The sequence below is a fragment of the Sabethes cyaneus genome, chromosome 2 (genome assembly GCF_943734655.1).
Source record: "Sabethes cyaneus chromosome 2, idSabCyanKW18_F2, whole genome shotgun sequence".
Classification (NCBI taxonomy): domain Eukaryota; kingdom Metazoa; phylum Arthropoda; class Insecta; order Diptera; family Culicidae; genus Sabethes; species Sabethes cyaneus.
The window spans coordinates 55068705-55089754 of record NC_071354.1 but is presented as its reverse complement, the minus strand read 5'-3'; the positions used below and the strand labels follow the sequence as shown (position 1 = coordinate 55089754).

The following is a 21050-nucleotide window of genomic DNA, read 5'->3' as shown; positions in this document are numbered from 1 at the left end:
TTCCTATTCCTATTCCCTATTTCTCAGTGTCATTCGGCTATTTCAACTTTTGTTTATTCCTTTTCTAAATTATTCATCCTATTTTCCATGTTTTTTCTCAGTTTTTTCGCAATTTTCGTTTCCGTTTCTATTTTTTATTTTTCTGTTTCGCTCGTTTTCTAATTTAATTTTCTTGCGTCACTTTCAGCTATTTTTCATAATTTTCTATTCGAATTTTCCTTGTCGATTTTCACTTGCAATGCAACCGTTTGCCGGGATGCCGTTCATTGTTCTTTTCCATCCCTTTCTTCGGTTTTATCTTGTTCGCCACCATTTATATTGCATATTTTACTTTACGAGTGTACCGCATTAGGCATACGGCTTTTAGGCATAGTGAACTTTAGGCATAAATACGGTAGGCATAATGAACATTAAGCATAATGGACAATAGGCATAATGTTCTAATGTCGTTAGTTTGAAGATACTCTATCGACTCTAAATAAAATGTCGAAAGCGGCTTTGCGTTGCGAGCACTAGGAAAAGCTAACTGGAGTCGGCAGACCTAGGAAAACGAATAAACCTAGACAGACGTGATTTTTGCGGAGAGCTGCTCGCGGGTCACTGGCAAAATTCTTGACCTACAGCGCTGCATCTTCTATGAAATGTCATAAAATGATTTTTAACCCTCAATTGATCAACTGCGTACACCTGTGTCCCTGTCAAAAGTTTCGCTTCAAAATAGGCGGACATCAGCTTTTGCGGCGAAGCTATTAAGTCTTCCACATTAGTCTCTTCGCAAAAGTTTCTTAGTTTTTAATGTATTTTTTGTTAGATAAAAAGAAATTACATTAAGGGGATGGGTCAATAAATAGTGAAATTAACTTTTTTATTTTACGTCTAAAATAAACGGTGCCTAAGAAAAAGTGGTAGAGGACATTATTTAAAGAGTATTTGGTGAAGGAAGAACGTTTCTATCCCTTAAGGCAGTGGTGCCCAGGCATAGGCATGGTACGGGCCAAATCAGATCGTCCATGAATGCCGCGGGCCGCAATAATCTCTGGCCATTCCTGTGCATAACAAGATGTAAAATAGGCGACAACAAAAACCATTTTCTAGAAATCACCACAAGATTTAAACCGGAAAGCATTCAGATTCACAACATGCACGAAGCATAACGATTAAACTGAGAGACTCCTATGTCATTAAAAAAAATTCTCCTAAGGCCACCATCTTTCAAATCAGTCCGCGGGCCGCACGAATTATCTCAAAGGGCCACATGCGGCCCGCGGGCCGCAGTTTGGCCATCACTGCCTTAAGGGAAAAAAGATATTGAGCTACACAATAACAAACCCCCTTAATATCAGTTTTCCTAATTTTACTTGCTTATTTCCGTTTCTACGTAGTTTTGATGTTCAGTAAAGTTTAAGATATAATAAAAATACATCTTTTTTCTGAAGAGAGCGTAGCTCTAACCTTATGGGATTTTGAGCTGTTACAGTTTTTACATAATTTTATAGTCAATTCTAAGGTGACTTATTTCAAAAAGGCGCATAGTTTCTCCGCAAAAGCTGATGTCCGCCTATTTTTGAAACCGTCTCACTGTGTGTTCCTTTGGAAATATCGTTAAAAGACTCCAAATACTTGTTACACAATTTTACGTAAATTGAAACGATTGAATAACAATTTTTATATTACCGTTATATATTACAATATTTATATATAACCGGGTGCTTCAACTGCTCGAATTTTGTCGGATTTTTGGTCAGTCAATTTAGGATTAAGGAATTATGCCAAAGCTTCCGTTATGATTGTGCTAATAAGGCTTATACAAATTTGGAAAAAAGTTTATGTCCTGGTCTCTAAATATTGTTCAAGGGGGGGGGGGGGTCAAGAAAAAAATAATTAACTTAAACCTTCAATAACTAAACAAAGGAGAAGAAACCAGTGTTTATTTTTCCAGATTAATAAAAGTTTAATACAAAAAAGTTGACAGTACTTAAATTTTAGTCCAAACCAAAACAACTTTCAAAATTTTTTGATCCAAGCACATAATGTATTCTGCTAGAGATGAATCAACTTATAAATAGTGGAGTGCTAAAGGATCACCTTAGCGAGCCATAAACGTGTAACTTGACCTTCATTTGAACTTTGCTTTTTACTTGCGTATCACTCGGATAGTTACCTTGTATTTTCGAATAATCCAAATCTGTGTCACTTACTAGTTAGAACTCGGTAACCACGAAATAGTATCGGAATCTAATCTCGTAAAAATGGCAATTTAGGCCCTACAACTTTTTTACTTGGAACGCTTGTGCAATGCTACCGACATTTTTTAAGAAAAACAATCACTCACATCATTCACATTTGAAACCGCTTGTTTCTTGGTCAACCTTTTAGTCATATGAATATCAGTCCATTCCTCAGCTGATGCTGGTTCTCAACAATAACGTGTTTATCTTTGATATATTAAGGATGCAAACGCACCACTATCAGAAGCGACTGTCATTGTTTGACTAATAGCATTAGTCCAGTCCGGTGCTGCACTTCGGATGAAGTACAGTACTGCGCTGGGAGCTGTTTTTTCAAATATCAGGGCTTCTAACAGCCCTCTGTCGAAGAACCTTGAACTTTGATTGAAAAATGCCGGACATCGGCATAACAGGTGTTTCGAGTCTTTTTTTCTGTGCCACAGAATCGACATACATAAATCACCTTGCAGTTTCCCTATAAGCTTCAGATGATAGCGGTTTGGACAATGTCCTGTTATAAGATTAGTATAAATGCTTAGATCTTTCTTCGCAAGCTCTAGGATTTTACGAATCATTGAAATGTTTGGAGAGATAAACTGTTTCGACTGCCTAGAAATGAAAATGTTATTCCAATTTAATTCCACTTTCGCACATTTCCATACTAAAACTCCATTTTTAAAGCAGAAGCAAATAAAACTCAATATAAAAGCCATATAACTTAACATGACTTGATTTGATGTAATGGTCGGGGCCACCGTTAATCCCAATGGTAATGACAACATGACAATAGTCAGAAAAGTTTCGAACAGTTCTACATGCGTCCAATGCATGGTAAAAAATTGTATCTTGAAGTTTTTCGTCCCTTACATCCAAAATTAGGGTAGGTACTTGGACACTACCGAATAAAACGATCAATTTGGAGCCCCGAAAGCACCGAAAGGTGATGTTGCGGAGTGTGTAATTTGTTGTATTTCTATTTTATTCTTATCTACTATCTATGACAGCAAAATATAATCCCACAGCAATTCGGAATATCTCTGTCAAAAGTGGTAGCAAATTTCACTAATACGATGTTTAGTTGATTGATACCTCAATCTAATTCGGTTCTTTTGAAGCAAGTTGAAATAAAATGGAACAAAATTTAAAGTGAATGGAGCCAAAAGTCTTATTCCAAGCCCCCAATTTTCGGCGTCGGAACTTAAAGGTTAAGTACAATAGTCGACTGTGACCTGTAGCAGGAATCAGAAAGTTTAGATGGTGTAGGATAGTTGATCGAGACTAACGGGATAATTACTTCAACTTTGCATGGATTGGGTAATTTAGAGATGTAAACTCGTTGAATTGTAAAAATCTGCCTACCATTAAAAAATGCAACATTATTCCACTTTATTTTTTTGCCCCTTCAAATTTCGAAAATTTTTGAAAGGGGGGGTGACATAAACTTTTTTTCAAATTTGTATAAGTCTAATTTTGAGCCAAACAGCATTGTACTAAACAACATCATACCGAATTGTTTTATGCTAGTAAGTTGCCCCCGTTCTCATTGTATTGGAATGGAGCGATGATTGGGTTAAGTGCCTATTCATAGGAAAGCAAAGTTTTGTAAATTATGCCTATCGTCCATTATGCCTAACATCCGTATGCGTAACGTCGCGCACCTTTATTTTACTCATGTTTCTTTTTCATTTTAATTTTTACGCTACTTTCTCACTTCCTTTTCTCAATTTACATCCACATATCCTGACTCTTTTTTTTCGGGCATTCAATGGGAAAGGTAACGCCCAACATTGCTCGAGTCATCCCAAGCCACTAGCTAGCGTCTCCACGTGGCCATACCAACTTGTATAATTGATTAGCCAAGCTAAGTGCGAGGTCCTGTGGTTTTGAGTTCCTAACCTTACAACTGTAGTTCTAGACAACCATGGAACCACACGACTTAATTTTCAAGTGTTATATTATATAAACTCCGTACTAGCACAGTGATTATAATCCAGTTGTGGCAACCGATTTACGACTAATTTTAGTCATAAATAAGTTTCTGCAACAATAAGTGCGAAAAATGTGCTACTCGGGCTAATAATTTTGGTAGACTAATCTTTTTCAGAGAGCGAAATAAGGTGCTATATCTTTGGCCAATTGCAGCCTATTTTCTGATCCAAATACCATTAGTTCATCCCCGAGGGCTCGGAGTATCACTTTACCTTTATTAGCAAAGATACTTTCAACGACTGTAAATAAATCATTATCTATATGGGAAGCGTGTGGTACGGGATATCCATTCCCTTTTTTATTTTTATTTTAATGGGGTTTTAACCATTTGGTCATTCATCACGCTTTTATGCTTCTGTATATTACTCTTGTTGACTTTTTCGGTGAGAAATAAGAACTAAAATGTTTTCAGCGGACGTTTCGACTTACTATGCTTCAGTCATTTACTACGCGTTGAACATCTATTCTCACTGCCTCGTCCTTTATAACTATTGAGTTCCTATTTCTCACCGAAAAAGTCAACAAGAGTAATATATAGAATTTTACAGTGACAAACCCCAACAATTTTATGCTTCTGATTTGTAAGAGTTTAATGGAATTAGGTATTATTTCTGGTTCCACTTGATTCCCTAGAATTCCCTTTGTGGTTGACAAGAAAAACGATGTGGTAATTTTTTTTATTTGATCGTTTGCGGATCAGTCTTAGTAAATAACTATGGCCTTTTACAGCTAAATTAGAGATGACCGTTTGCATTCAAAATAGATGTTGCCAAACGGTCGATAATGTTCCCGGTTTTAATGTTTAATTGCCAAAAAAAGCAAAGCTTCCGCATTCGGAATTTGATCTCCAGTATTTTATTCGACAGACGTCACATCCTTCTGTTAGATTGCAGGACAATTTCTGGGCAAGTGCTACAATCCTATTTACTCTTATAGTCTCTCCCAGTCGATATTCGAACAGGCGACGACTGACTTGTAAGATGGATTGCCAAATTCCGTATCGTAACGTGTAGAATCTTATTCTTGTCATATCCTTAAGTTTTAAAAAATAAGCTCGTGCTGCAAAATGGTGTGCTGACGATATAGAATGATCTTTCATTTGCTTATTCATAAGTCACTTATGTGATAAATAAGTGTGTAAATGTTCCATCGAACTGTCGACAGTCGTTCTGGAATTACGCTTCATATCCGAATTGGATGTTGGTGCTAAATTTTCGGATTACGGCCAAACAACCCCATCCAATCCATTAATCCCGTTATTCTGCCAATCGAGTGGCTGTCGCCTAATCTGTGCTGAAAACTGCAAATTCAAAAGCTTTTGAACGGGCGAATCGTGCGTCCGTGTTTACTCGAACCGAATGCGTACCATAGCATTAGCACTTTACCGGCACCCTGGTGATAAAATGAGGACTTCTAATTTACTAACCATTGCCAGTAATTCGGTTTGGGATATACCTCTTGTGAATTAGTCACCGGCCGACAACGACGACGATCGAAACAAGGTTCAGGGCAGTATTCATCAACAGGCTCGGCCGATGTCCGCAGCGGATATAATATTATAAATGTTCACCTGAGTGTTCCACTGTACCCATGGATTTCATCGACGAAGGACAGACGGTTATGTTGAAAAGTTTACCCAAAATACACATACACACATACACGTGAGTGATAAACACTAATTCTGGGTCAGGGGTTTCTTCCCATGGAGCCTAATTAGACTATTCAAACTTTGAATAGATGTGGGTGAGCTTTCATTACATATACCAGCCTTAATTTACTTATCCTTTCACAGATCGCTGCTACATAGCAAATCTGAACTAAACGTATTCCATGAACGTAGAAAGTCGCATTGCTAGAGTATTCTATGTTTTCGGAAAAGCGGGTACGAAGATTTAGCTTGAATGATGTGAATAATATTTTTCTATGAAAATCACAACCGTATCGAGTAGTACCTGTCGTATCCTCTACTGCTATTATGCAGATTATTTTAAACCGATGCCGAAAGTCCCTCCCCTGTCCTCCGTCAGGGGTATCGTATTACTCAAAAAGAAAAGCGATCCCAGCTCTGGATCCGACTTTACAGAAATTTGCATCCCAGCACCGCCCGTATGGAGTTCTGTAGCATCAGAGAATCTGTCAAGAATTTCGCATCCTCTCGGAATTGGAAATTTATGCAAAGTACATTCGTATCCTTATCGTTGGAAACCGAACCGGGGAGGGCGCACACTTGCTCATCATCATATGTGTTTGCTCACAGATAGACAACAATTTCAGCCACGCAAACACTCAGCCATCCAAATGTCACATGGTTGAAACCTGCTCGGAATCACCGCACCGGATTCCGGTAGATGCAATAACGGTGCACTGCACATACAAAGTCTCCGTCTTTGTCTCTGTCTTTGTCAGCCCGAGACGGCGACAAGAAACAATACGACGTTCAAACAGAATCATAAATTTTATGATGTCGAGATATTTATTGTTTCGGAGTTTATTTGTTGCGACTCTGGGGCGTTTGATATCGTAGCTGTGAATTGTTTGCTATTGCCTGACAATATAAGTCTGTACGCTATGCATCTCTTCCCGTCTCGGAGATTCGGTATCGAGAACCTGTAATATGTACGCAAACAACAAACACATAAATTGAACTGCTTTCGGCAATGCTGGAACCGAAGTGAGCTCGATGTTTTGGGAAGATGCAAAGTATCGTTCAATGTCCCGAACTTGCAGCCAAACCGAAACCGAAAGCTCCGCCGCCGGGCGTTCTTAACGAGTTCAGACAAACAAACTTGTTGGATGCGGCCAATGGAGATGGATGCTGCGGAGATGCATGCGGATTGAATATTTGTTGATGCTCAAAAATGTTTGCTCTATGCATCATTGTCCGGAACGGTCGACCGACAACACTGCAATCGATAACCAAATGCTGCAATGCAACATTGACAAAGCACGTATTCACGGATTAGAAACGATTTGAGAATTTATTCACAACTTTTGGGGATGAAGTTTTCCTTTGATCAGAAAGAGAAAGAGAGAAAGAGCTGAGATGTGGTATCGAATTTGTTTTCGAAATCGTGCTTGAGAATGGGTTCGAGTGCTTTTTAACCCCTCTAAGGTCTACATCATTTTTAGCGCCGCAAAATTCACTAAAATGGCCATAACTTCTTTATTTTTCAATATTTTTTCACCAAATTCGGGAATTTTGCCGAAAATATTTTCTATTTTCATAATATCTATAGATAATGGCCATATGCCATATGGTCCCGGAGTTATTCCGGAGTTCCTTGGGGGACCGAGATATGGCTTTTTTAGATAAAGTTGCCAAATATCTCAAATTTGTTTGAAATCTGTTGATTTTTGAAAATATATCATCAACTGTGGACATATCAGCTACTTTGCCGCAGTTATGAGCCATGGTGCGCGCCATCCGGATCCGGGGGGACACTATGAATCCGGAACCGGTTCCCGTAACGGGGCATTTCAGCATCAGTAAAGCATGTCGTGTCGCATATCAAAAAACATCAGCATTCGATAAAATAGCGATTGGCGATCATCTCATGTCTTTCAGAGCCCATATGGCCGATTCCAGGTCCCGGACAAGTTCCTCCGAAATCCGTTCTGTGCTTGAATCAGAAAAGAAACCCTCCCCGGACCCGGAACCGGTCATACGGCCTCTGAGAGACATGAGATGATCACCAATCGCTATTTTGTCGAATGCTGATGTTTTTTGATATGCGACACGACATGCTTTACTGACGCTGAAATGTCCCGTTACGGGAACCGGTTCCGGATTCATAGTGTCCCCCCGGATCCGGATGGCGCGCACCATGGCTCATAACTGCGGCAAAGTAGCTGATATGTCCACAGTTGATGATATATTTTCAAAAATCAACAGATTTCAAACAAATTTGAGATATTTGGCAACTTTATCTAAAAAAGCCATATCTCGGTCCCCCAAGGAACTCCGGAATAACTCCGGGACCATATAACATATGACCATTATCTATAGATATTATGAAAATAGAAAATATTTTCGGCAAAATTCCCAAATTTGGTGAAAAAATATTGAAAAATAAAAAAGTTATGGCCATTTTAGTGAATTTTGCGGCGCTAAAAATGATGTAGACCTTAGAGGGGTTAATATAAGTTGATATATCTTGTGTTCATATTCAAAGCCACACTGTATCTTTTGAATCGATATGCGATTGATATATGGTTAAACTATTTTGATTGCATTGTTTTGGGATTGTGTGTAAGTTTTAAGTATAAAAAAAGAGAAATAAATAAAATAAACCAGTATATTCAATACATTAATTACAGTTGGATAAATAGATAGTCTTAAAACGACAAACATTTTATTTTGAAATCATTATGAACATCCAAAAAAAAAAATTAATTATCAGTCTGGAAAAACTACACACACACTTCATTTCCATAATATTCGCACTCGAGCACAGGAGTGTGTTCCCGATCAAGCGTAGCTTCTGTCTGGAATCTGGATAGCCCATAATCCTCCTCCTACTCTCTCTTGACATCACCTGGATGCACCTACTTTATTATGCAATTTGGAAGTATTAAATATTTCTGACCGGTCGTTCCGATCTACCCGGAGCCGGACGGAACGCACGTTGAAGGTTCTGCTACCATTTCGGAGTGCTTTTTCACTCACTGATACACAATGCGGGATTTAAGCTCCAATGAAGCCGTCCAAATGGCACCCAAATTAAATCCACACGTAAAATTTAATAAATATTTATGACTCGGTCGAGCGATATTTACGTCTAATTGGATGAGCTGAATTTGTTCGAACTGTTTGGCAGCTAGCGGATTGTACTATGCTCGCCCCGGTACTAATTAAAATCAAATCTCTGTGTTTGCTTTATTGTGCAAAAGAGATAACCCGTGCAGTAGTGCTGTGTTGCTGCATAACAAACACAAACGTGCAAGGGGTTAGTAAATTTTAGAGCTAACGATTTAAAGTTCGAGCTATAAAGTGAACTGCATTTCAACAGTCAGTTGGTTTATTCAAAATTATGTATTAATGTCTGATTTGTGCAGTAAAAAGTAACTCAGAGCATCGTCAACCTTTCCTATGACCTGAGTCATTTGAATTTTAAGCTTTTTCCTGTAGAAGAAAAGTGCACTTTACTACTATTTACAGCTTGACCCATCTTTCATGCTGTGAAATCAGAACTTTTAATCAGGATTATTTGCTTGGAATATGACTTCTACTCTTGCCGGTTCCCGCAGCATAGTGCATGCGTCTGCAAATTTACTTTCGTGTGACATTTATGGTGCATTAATTTGAAGCTTCCAGCCAGATACCGAAGGCGAGTGCTCCCGGTAAGCACACTGCTGGCTCCGGAAACGACCACATCGGGCGAGTGTCTTTATATTGCAGCTTCACTCGCATATTAATGGTGAGATCCTTTTTATTCATCGAGCATAACGGTTGGATCCGTGGGATGCGTGGGTTTATTTGTGCTGGTGCTGGCGTTTTGCTGGATAGACAGCTTGTTTTCGAGACCCCCCTCCCCCTACAGGCTTTGTAGCTGATTTATAATCCTTCGCAGATCTGTCACAATCGCTTTACGGGACACAGGAAACAGCAGTTACCACATCGTAGCTACGCTACGTCACCCGCTACACATCCCGTGTCGGTCGACGACGAAATTTGAACCTGTCTTGTTTTGCTGGGGATTAAACAAAAGTCCCAAGCAATTTCGAATGTGCGTTGGATATAGAATCTGGCGCTCGCTTCTGTCATAGAGCATTAAATCTTCTTTACCATGTCAGCGTTGCTTATTACGTGGTAAAACTGTATATTTTTGAAAATGTGCGGTAACTATTGTGGCGTGTATTTTGGATGTGATTTCATTTCAAATGCCTGGAAATATGGCTGTGTACTGGAAGACAAGCGTGTACTCATGTACCTACTGCTTAACATACATTCGTATTGGTTTTCAGGTGTGCTAGCGATCCAACTCCCCTAAGCTGATATTACATTTATGAGGTGTAGGTATTATTTTGAATGAAAATAAATCATTCGTTGTGCCATATGTTGCTTACAACTATGCATGATTATTTATAAATGACATGAATGACGTTTACATGTAAATCAAGTGCTCTTTAGCGTAGACACTTGTAAGAGTGTATAAATTTATATATCCCCAAACTTATTTGTGTTCGATTAGGGTTTATATTTAAAAAAATTGTTTTCAATTGATTTTTTTCAGTTGTTTTAAAGAACTGTATCAACCATTTGATTCAACATTCTAGTCATTTGAGCTATATCCACCATTATCATTTTGAACTATATCCACCAAATTGTCCCTTTTTTCGTCCACTAGAAAAGTATTGATGAACGAAAGAAAAGTTGAACCCGCTGGACAGGACCATAACTACGGAAGGTGTGCGCTGTGTGCGTGTGGCTGACGTCCCTTGCATCAACAGTAAAGTGAGAGAAATTCTTTAAAATAACGACAAACTTGGTTTCAGCTTTAGAAAGTGCGTCTATTGAAAGAGTTCTAAGTCAATAAAGAGTGGAAAAATCTTCTGAAAAGCGATCAAACCCGCCAAATTCCCTGTGGTGAAGTTCCCTTTTCACATGCTGATCTATTTAAAGATTCTGAACTGTTTGGCAATTTCATCATCGTAGATCCGAATAAGAAATTAGAGCGCCTATAATATACTAGTTGAGTTCGAAACTTACGATCCGCATAATATAAATGTCTTCCAAGAAAACTGAGTACATTCTATTTGCCAGTGTTTGCGAAGATGTTTAATTTTTGTAATGGTTCTTTGAGCTTTATAATTAATTTATTTGCATCACGACATGCGAAGATCTTACAATTACAATAAGGCCATTACAAATATTTTATAAAGTGTTTGTGCTGGTGTCGGGTGTTGGGCAAAGGAAGGGGGGGGGGAGGCGAAAAAAAAACAAAGAGATTTTGTTATTCGACAAAAAAATGCATTTTTACTTAAAGTTTAATTGTGAAAACCAAATCTATTCTTGCTTTTCATATAGACTCCGTGTGTGGACTCATCACTGCGACCAGTATAGTTGATCTGTTGTGATATCGCTCGGGTGTTTGCTGTATGACCTGCATTGCATTTCTTTTTGCTATAATTGCTATTGAGTGAGCGATATGCTTAGTAAATTTTATGCGGGCTTGTGTGTATTGGGGTTTACCCTTTCTTCAAAGCTTGATCTACTTTTCCCACTTATTCCTCGCTGCCAGTAACTACCCCATGTTATAGCCGTCCCTGGCGAGTACCTCATTCGTACCTCTGACCAGTACACTTAACTATAGGAGGGACATTTGCACTGTCAAGAGGCTTCAGAGGGTAAATATAGAATTCAGCATGAAGGAAGGGTAAATGAGGGGCCTGATAATAAACTTATGCTAAAGTCACTTGACATCGAATGGTTTGATTCTACTAAGATTCGAACCCACGACCACTCGCTTGTCAAAGCAGACTCGGTAACCTTGCGGCTACGAAGTCCCCCTCTCGTAAACTCATATTTCGAGTTTGTTTTAGGCTGTACAGCCCACAGGAAATTGATTTTATAAAAAAAATTGACGTATATCCTACAATTTTTTTTGCCTCTCAATTTGTTAAGCAAATTTCCAAGGGGGGGAAGGGGAGGGGTGATAAAAATTTTAAAAATAATTTGCGATGGCCTAATATAGCTCTAATGTGCATAAGATTTAACTTATTATTTATTTAACTGAATAAAAATAGTATCTCCTTTGTGCTGATTCTATAGGTGGGCAAAATTTCTCTAGTGTGAGTGGCTTTAAACCGCCCAGTTTCTGCCGTGAACCGATTCAAATGAGCACGTTGATATCGCGACGAGCAGTTGACTCAAGCAATCGAGTCGAACAGTCGAATCGAGCAGTTGGATCAAACTGTTAAGTCAATCAGTCCAGTCGGGCAGTTGAATCGAACCCTCAAATCGAGCAGTTGAATCGAGCAGTCCAGTCGAATAGTTGAATTGAGCAGTTGAGCCGAGTAATCCAGTCGAGCAGTTTATTCGAGTAGTCTAGTCGAGCAATTGCGTCGAGAAGTCGAATCGAACACTTCAATCGAGCAGTTCAGTCGAATGGTTGAGTCGTGCAGTCGGGTCGAGTGGCTAAGTCAAGCAGTCGAATCGAGCAGTCCAGTCGAACAGTTGATTCGAGTAATCTAGTCCAGCAGTTGAATCGAGTAGTTGAATTGAGTAGTCTAGTCGAGCAGTCGAATCGAACAGTCTAGACGAGTAGTTCAACGGACCTGTTCGTTTGAGCAGGTGAATCAAGTTGTTCAGTCAAGCAGCTGAGTCGAGCTGTCAAGTCGAAAAGTCGAATCGAAGAGTCCAGTCAAGCAGTTGAATAGTAAGTCGAGCAGTTGGTCGAACAGTTGAATCGAGCTGCCGATTCGAACAGTCGAATCGAGTTGCTGAGACGAGTAGTCCAGTCGAGCAGTTCAATCGAGCTGTTCAGTCAAGCAGTCAAGTCAACCTGTCCAAATGAGCGGTTGAGTCGAGCAGTGGAATCGAACAGTCCAGTCGAGCAATCAAATCTAGCAGTCTAGTCGACCAGTTAAGCAATCGAGCAGTCCAGCAGGCGACCAATGAGGTGACTGAGAATAGAACCAATTGCTATTCAAGCATGACGTCCTGTCAGGGGCCTATTTTTAGTTACCGATAAGCCTCTTATGAAGTCCTGCCAGACACCTGATTTTGGCTACAGACAAGACTACATAGACTTATATACATAGAATTCAATTTTTCCATTTAAAGTCCCTTTTTAAGCAAAATTACAACTACAAGCTTGCAAATTCAATTCCAATATCTACTTCAATTCCAAATCAAATTTGAAGTCCAATTTTAAATTTTATTTGAAATTATATTGCTGGTTCCATTTGAAGTAGGCCAAGTTCAAATTAATGTAAATTCAAGTCCACTTCAAAGCCTAATTTTAAATTTGGTTCAGCCCCATCTTAAGTCTTATTTAAGTTTCATTGTAAGTCCAATTCAATGTCCGATTTTCATATAAATTTCAAGTCCAGTTTCAAGTAGAATTTCGAGTTCAATTTTAAGTCTAATTACAAGTCCAAATTACTATCCCATTTCATGTACTTTTCAAAGTTTTGTTTCAACTCTAATTCTAAATCCAATTTTGAGTCCTATTTTTATAATAATTTAAGTTCGATTTCAAGTCCCTTTTCAAGTAAGATTACAACGAAAAATGTACAAAAGTCCGATAAAATCCGATTTAAATTCCATTTTAAGTCCAATTTGTTGTCCCATTTAGTTTATTTCATGTCCCGTTTAAAGTCACCGTTCGTTTAAGTCCTATTTTAATTTTAATTTTATCAATCAATTTCTTGCCCCCTTTTAAATTTGAACTTCAAATTCGAAATAAAATTTCAACTGCTATTAAAAGTAGAAGAGGTCCAAATTCACGAGCTAAATGCACTGCATGGAGAGATTTCCATCGTACAGCTGTCAAAAGTTAGACTACGGTGGACCGGCCACGCCTCAAGGATGCCGGGCGACTGTGCAGTGAAATCCGTTCTGTTGAAGAACCCCACCGGTACCAGGAGTAGAGGGGCCCAACGTGCTAGTTGGCTCGACCCGGTTGAAGCCGACTTGCGTGTGTCGAGACGCGCAACGAATTGGCGACGCCGACGAGTAGCCCAGGACAATGCAGAGGAATTCTTGATACGGAAAGATCCACCCCGGCTCTCGGCTGCTAAACTGCTACTACTTGGTCCTAATTAGTCCAAATTCAGGTCCAAAACTAGTATAATTTAATTCCAATTTTTAGCTCAATTTTAAGTAAAATGTCAAGTCCAATATTAACTCTAATGTCCATTTCAAGTACGCGGTCGCGCTGTTCTGGCGAAAAACAATTCTGCGTATGCGTATACGGAACAAGCGGGGCTCCTAAAATCCAAGTTCAGGCAAGTGCGATATCTCCTTTAACAATTTCTCCGCTGACGTCGGTCTCACTTCTAGCTCTGTGCTTGATTCATAACGGAACTTTTGCAAGCAGCTGCTGATTTACTACCAGAGTGTGCGTGGGCTGCTAACCAAAATCGTCGATTTTTTAACTACTGTGGCAGATTTGGACTTGGATTTAACCGTCTTAAAATTACAATTTACTAAAGTTGTTCGGAAACGTATTTTCCGTCTTCGAATGCTAGCGAAATAAGTAGGTATAATAGATGAAAATCACGACGAAGGTGTGTTGATTACCGTCTCTAACAAGTTGAGTTGCCTTATTAGCCTTTCATCGATTAATGAAAGATTATTTAAACAATTATAGTCAAGACCATCGTGGCCAATCTATTAAATCTTTGAGCACCTGTGTTAATTTATTTACCCCCTAATGGAAGGAAGATACGGAAGGAGTACCGATGAACAACTTGTCAGAGGTGGAATAATGAATCCTGAACTAACTAGCGTCGAGTGACGACCAGTCTGGTCTAGCTTGGAAACCATTTACTATTCTACTTTAAACACGAACACCTAGCCAAAAGACTTTAAAATCCCTAAACAAGTACTGGCGCTAGCAACACTGGAAAAGAAAATAGCTTCGATAAGCATCTCAATGGCGTAACTTGGAGTACCTACAAACGATAACAGGGTCCCGATTCCCGATCTCGAAGAGATCCGGAGAGAAATCCGGTCTCTTGAAGAATAATAGAAGCGTCGAAAAGGACCCATTCCCGGCAGACTTCTACTAAAATGGCAAAGAACCACTAGATAATGGCGCTATACTGGGAGGAGGAGACACTACTGGAGGAGTGGATGGAAGGTACCCAACATACATTTTTGTTGAATAACAGCTTATCAAGCGCTGGTTTACTGGATATGAGCTGTATAATGGTTGAATAAACTGCTCTTAAAAAAATGGCATTCTCAAGTCCTTTCGAATCGTGCAGAGGGTTGCGGCAAGGGGGTGGACTGTTCTGTATGTTATTGAAGGTGTGATACGGCGAACGGGCATCGAAACGACAGGAACGATGCCCGGCAAAAGTTGTCAACTCTCAGTCTTCCCAGACGACCTTGGCACTAGACTAAAAATGAAGCCTAGGAGGATTGGGTTACAAATCAATCCACCAAAAACCAAAAAATATGATAGGAAGAGGCTCCAAAGCCAAAAACGTCTACCTCCCACGGAAAGTGACCATTAACGGCGATGAACTGGAAGTGGACATACGTGCACTTGTCATATTTGAAAAAAGGTGTTATTTTTTTAGGGTGTACAAGCGGAGAATGGTAGGAGCGTATAAACCAGGAGCTGCAGGCGCTACTTGGAGAGATCGACGCGAGAAATAGAGGAACCCAACGTGTTAGACGGCTAGACTAGGTTGAAGCCGACTTGCGTGTGTCGAAGTACTCAACGAATTGGCAACAAGTAGCGTAGGGCGGAGTACAGTGAAAAGAAATTCTTGATATAGCAAGAGTCACCCCGGCTCAATACTGTTAGAAGAAGAAGAAGAACAATAAGAAGAAGAAGAAGAAGAAGAAGAAGAAGAAGAAGAAAAAAAGCCCACCAGCTATTTCCAGAAAAAATACAAAACAGCCACTGGATGATAATCAGTACGGTAGTTGCAGCTGATATTCAACAAGAATTGTCGACGATCCGCATCTAGCTGCAGACTATCTTTTATGCAAGATAATTCACCTTGAATGCAATAAACACACTAACGCCGCTATAACTTGTCTAAAGGGGTTACGAGTCTGTTATCTAGTCATCTATTGTCATGACATCTCTGCGGACCAGAATGGATTTCTCTCAAAACATCCACAAATCACGGGATTTAGTTTCGTTTTTCCTGCGTAATATGAAAGATGGAGTTCAAACTGATTTAATTTCATTTTTGATCGCGTTGATCACGGCAGTCTCCTAACAAGGCTAGAAGTTTCCATGTCGTTCTGCAAATCGCTGTAGTCGTGTCTAACATACCGTAAACTGTGCTGACGTGTCGTAAAGGAGCAACATCGGACCGCTGCTCTTTTCAGTTTTTATTAACGTTATTAACTGTTAGCTTTCGGTAGCTTTATTCCGATGATGTAAAATGTTTTAAGATCATCAAAATGGACTCATACTATATGATACCCTAATGTTTAATAGACAGCTTTAGAACACAGACAGAAGAACAGGGCTTCGTCATTTCCTTCACCGAAAACAGCCTCTCGCTTTCATCTTACCATGACGCGATCCAGTGAATTTAGCACCGTTCTTGTGATACTTGAGCATCGTAGGAAGGCTCGACAAGCAGGCTCGACGTCGTATAGTGATAGTCTTTTATAAAGTCGACCTGAAACATTCAACAAGCCAATACCTATTGGTTGAATTTTATAAATAGACAAATAAACAAATCTGCGACATGACAGTATATTTGGTGCAACACGTCTATCACATCCGACCTTTTGTTTAAACCATAACGAAATTATCATTCCCGATCCAGAGTTAATAGGTCGGGGTTTTTAAAAGGAATCTCGTGGCTCCAGCTGTCTTCGACCGCTGTACTATTCACTGTTATGGTATATGGTATGGAATTGAGATCTCTGCTCTGGTCTTAATATCCAATAAACTGAATAGTACAGATGGAAGCAGTTCAGAAAAAATCACTCCTAAGCAGAGTCATCATTGTGATTCCCGAGACTATTTCGCTAATCGCTATTTTAGGAAAATTGGCGCTTGTTCAAGACGGAAATATTGAAAACAAGACGTGCCCTCGTTCAAACTGTGTTCGTTGGCAAAATGTTATTGGATTGGAAAATATTGACAACCCAACCATCCTAACCTCAAATGTTAATAAAAATGTATTTCAAATTGTTTGATTTTAATTTGACTTTTAATAATTTTTAACGAAGACTCCCCTGACGATAAATTTATTATATTTTCCTTGTTACATTTGTGTTTGAATTATATCGTTGTATGTGCTACATTTTTTTTATGGAGACCACTTAGAGATCGATGGTTTTTCGTTGTAAAAAAATTAAAATAAAACTTACCTTGTTGAGAAAAAAAAATCAAACTTTTGTATTTTAGTTAATAATAATTGTAGATTTTCTAACCTATTTTCATTTAATTATTACGCCTGTTATGATTTTTATTAAAGGGATATTGGCAACAATTTCCAAATTTAATTTAAAATTCTTTTATTAACCAATAATATCTAGAAAGAAACATTTAAAACTAACATTCCCAACATGCAGTGACCGCAGTCGGCGGTAAAACGAAGAACAAAACCCTGCAACTAACGACTATTAACGTTCTAATCAAGCACTAAAAGAATGCGACATCGATACTTCCGGTTGGAAAAAATTAAAAGGATTGCGCATGCTAATGAAGGTACATTAAATTCGCTCTAATGGAGTTGAAATAGAAGTGAGACAGGAAAAAAAAAAGAAACAATCACGTCTCAGTCCAGGAGATCCTTGTCCTTCTCGGTATGATTCATAAATCATCAAAGAAACCAACAGCGCGCCGTGCATTAAACATCGAGCCAACTAATTGACAAATGACAAATGAATACTGTAGCCAGTGAAAGAAGGATGTCCAATTAGTAGTTTGTAGGATGCAATTGTGATGATGGCGTGCTGTTTTCATAAATCTGTGTTTTTGCTGACGTTGATGTTACACTGCTTTCCTATGATTTCTTGAGCTTGCGTTAGGTTTCGATCGGGAATGGGCGGCCGGACGGCTCTCTCTTTGGCAGAGCTGTGTTTGCCGTGGGCTGCTGCTTGCTACAATGATGGCAATGAAATGGAAGTCCCCAAATGAAACAGAGCAGAAAATCGCAGTTTCAATGCAGCCATAATCGGTAATCTGGATTTGCGTTCGAGGCCCTTCATGGATCAATAATTGTACAAAAAAGTAAGCTTTTCTGCAATAGCAAATGAAAATGAATATGGCACCAATGTACAGTTAGAATGATTTTGTCACATTGACAGAAACTATATTACAAACAAAACATTTGAAACAGGTTTGCTTATTCCGTATTTTGGGGGGTGTGATGCCAGTCATACCGTCACACCAGCAATCGCGAGAGCAGGCAAACACCAACAAAACAACAAAGAAATGAACTTTGTAAAACAATTTCAACCAAATTACAAAGCATTCAACAAGGCAGAACGAACCAACAAAACGAGCGCATTTAGAAACAGGTAGAGAGGAAAGGAACAAAACTTTACCCTTAGAACCATCTGCAGTCCACGGAAATCTTTGTCCGGGTAACTTTCCCAGGTGGCCTGCTCCAGTCCGGTGTCCGGATCGGATTGCATCAGACCGAGATCGGCTTCCGGCGGGGGTTGGCTCTGATCCGAGCGGTCATATCCACTGGCGGCAGCATAATCGTTCTGCGGCCCGGCAGGAACGGATGGATGGGCGGAGGCGATGAAGAAGCGCGCGCACCCACCGGTGAAGAAAGGTGTAAATTGCACGTGACGGAAACGGAAACCAAATGTTGCACGCCCAACACCACCACGACGACAACGGCGACGACGACAGCAGGAAACCGAAAAGTGCGATTGTTGGTTTTGATAACGGGTGGATTATGTGTACGTGTGCGTGTGTGTATGGGTGCGGAAGGATTATTTTTGTAGACACGCATATAAACGCACGGGGTGACGCACCGGAAACGCAGCGCAGTTGCGTTTCATGTTTTATTTGACACCCGAGCCGGTTCGTGCGAAATGTGTTTGTATTGGCGAGTGTGGTTTGATTTTTTTTTATTTTGCGGAAGAAAAATGAAAAGAGAATAGAACAAAATAGTGGATTTATTATGTACAGTTTTATTTTTAGACTTTAATCCTAGATGAAGATTTTCTAGCAGTCAAAAGGAAGCACTACATATGAAACCATAATGAAAATGGATATCGAATGATTTTTGACAGGCCTGGTGTGATAACAATAATGGGAAAGTTATAAATGATGGGGAGTAGCATAATTAATAGCTAGCTAATGTTGTTACAATAATATGCTTATAATTATATCGCTTTTGTATCATACAGGGGCTTGTTACGGTTTTTCCGATGTACAGATTGCGGGATCTGGTAGCTGTTTCTGGTTAGAACGCACTGAACCCTTATAAATTAATTAAAATAATGACAATGTTGGACTGTAATACACGATACCCAAACTACAAAGAGCAGTTTTGGTATAGAACTGAGATTTTAATCATAGTCGAATGATTTCGGCAGATTATGTGGGTGAATGTTTCAGCTGGTAGTATCTAGGAACAAAAAAGTTTTCATATAGCAATACCAGACAGCCAAAGAACAACTTTGTTCTAGTTGCTTTGCTATTTGAATATTCAAGCTATTTAATTTATGTCAAGGATTCGATCACGACGCTATTTGCAACCGCGAGATAGATACATAAATACAGCCCAGAACTTTTCCATCATAATGGTGGGGGGTGGCTTTTCCATCAAACCGCCAATTTCTTAGAAACGTAAAGCAACTTTCCGTCACTGGAATATGCAAATTTCCCACCCAGTCATATGATTTACATGACCAACATCATTAAACGGTTCATCAGCTCACAAACATTAATTGCTCCAAAGTATGCAAGGACGGCGGCGGTGGTTCGGTGCCAAACGATTCGAATCAAGCGACCGACCGTCCGTCCTTCAGCCAGTCAGTGACAGCCAGCGCAGATCGTCGACATGCGGTAACGCAATTGCCCTTGCAACATCATTAGGTGCCATCAATTTGCAAATCGTGTCACCGATGTGGATGATGTAATCACTGCTACATGCTGCCGGCCGGCTGTCCCTGTTAGCTCAGAGATCAATTAAATATGCTCAATGCGGTAGCAGCTTCAATTATGTATCTACATACCTACGTGCCTTGCGGTGATAATATCTCTGAGCTCTGATTGCCAGGAATGTTAATTAATTTGATACGAACAATGCGGCAACAGTTCTCAGTTGGAAGATGGCAGATGCATAATTAATAATGATCCATATTAATATGTAAATTGACAGATTGCCTTCCAAGCTATCTCGTTGAGCTGTGGAAAAAGTTACTTTTTCTAGCTGAATGAGATTTACTGTACGGTCGGAAGCTTTCATATTGATATCGGCGAAGTGAAAACGATTTTAAAGGATCCTAGAACTGACTTCTTGGCTATATCGAAAACATTGGTGTTTGAGAGCCCTTTTCGTTCAAATTAGAGAGTTATATATAGGTTTAGCAATTAACTTGTATCATGATTTCGTGTTCAGATGTTAAACAAAACTATACATAGAAATCTAATAGTGAGGAGTTTACTCACGCAAGCAGTTCTTCTGTAATAACTCAAACCACTGAATTTCGCAAAACTAATTTAAAAACTTCCATCAAATAGTGTACCTTGTATTAGCTAATAACATGAAAAATATCACAAAATGAACCCAATCACCCCTTTCAACCGGCGGCGTTCAGCTCACCTACCACCAACTTTCGATTCTAATGCTCGCAAACCAATCAACGTCACGTTCTGTGGTGTTGTTTTGATATGCTGTTGCGAATGTGCTGATCATTGGCTCGTTATCGCGAGCGTAGCAGACTGTATATTGGCAGGTCACTGTCTACCTCGTTTCACCCCACTGCGCGCACCCAAAATGGACAGATTTCAACTTCAATATTGGCATTTATAGACGAGGTCGAACGCGAGTAGTTTATGGAAAAAATGGCAATATTTGAAATGAAAACAAAACAGTCCAACAGTCGTCGCACCCAGACTGTAGGTAAATGTTCTGATGCAAAACGGTCGTCGGATCAGGTGTGCGGTCATTGTGGAATCCCTGAATAATAGTTTAGATTATTTTTTGTTGTTCTCC

At 39.5% G+C, this 21050-nt stretch overlaps 1 protein-coding gene across 1 annotated transcript in view; it reads right to left on the bottom strand.

The window, feature by feature from the left end:
* The window catches only part of LOC128738251 (fat-like cadherin-related tumor suppressor homolog), a 589652-nt gene that overhangs the window by 78454 nt on the left and 490148 nt on the right, over positions 1-21050 (bottom strand). Inside the window, exon 9 of the mRNA XM_053833248.1 lies at positions 18418-18582. Coding sequence (XP_053689223.1) covers positions 18418-18582 — 165 coding nt within the window. The remainder of the gene's footprint in view (positions 1-18417; positions 18583-21050) is intronic.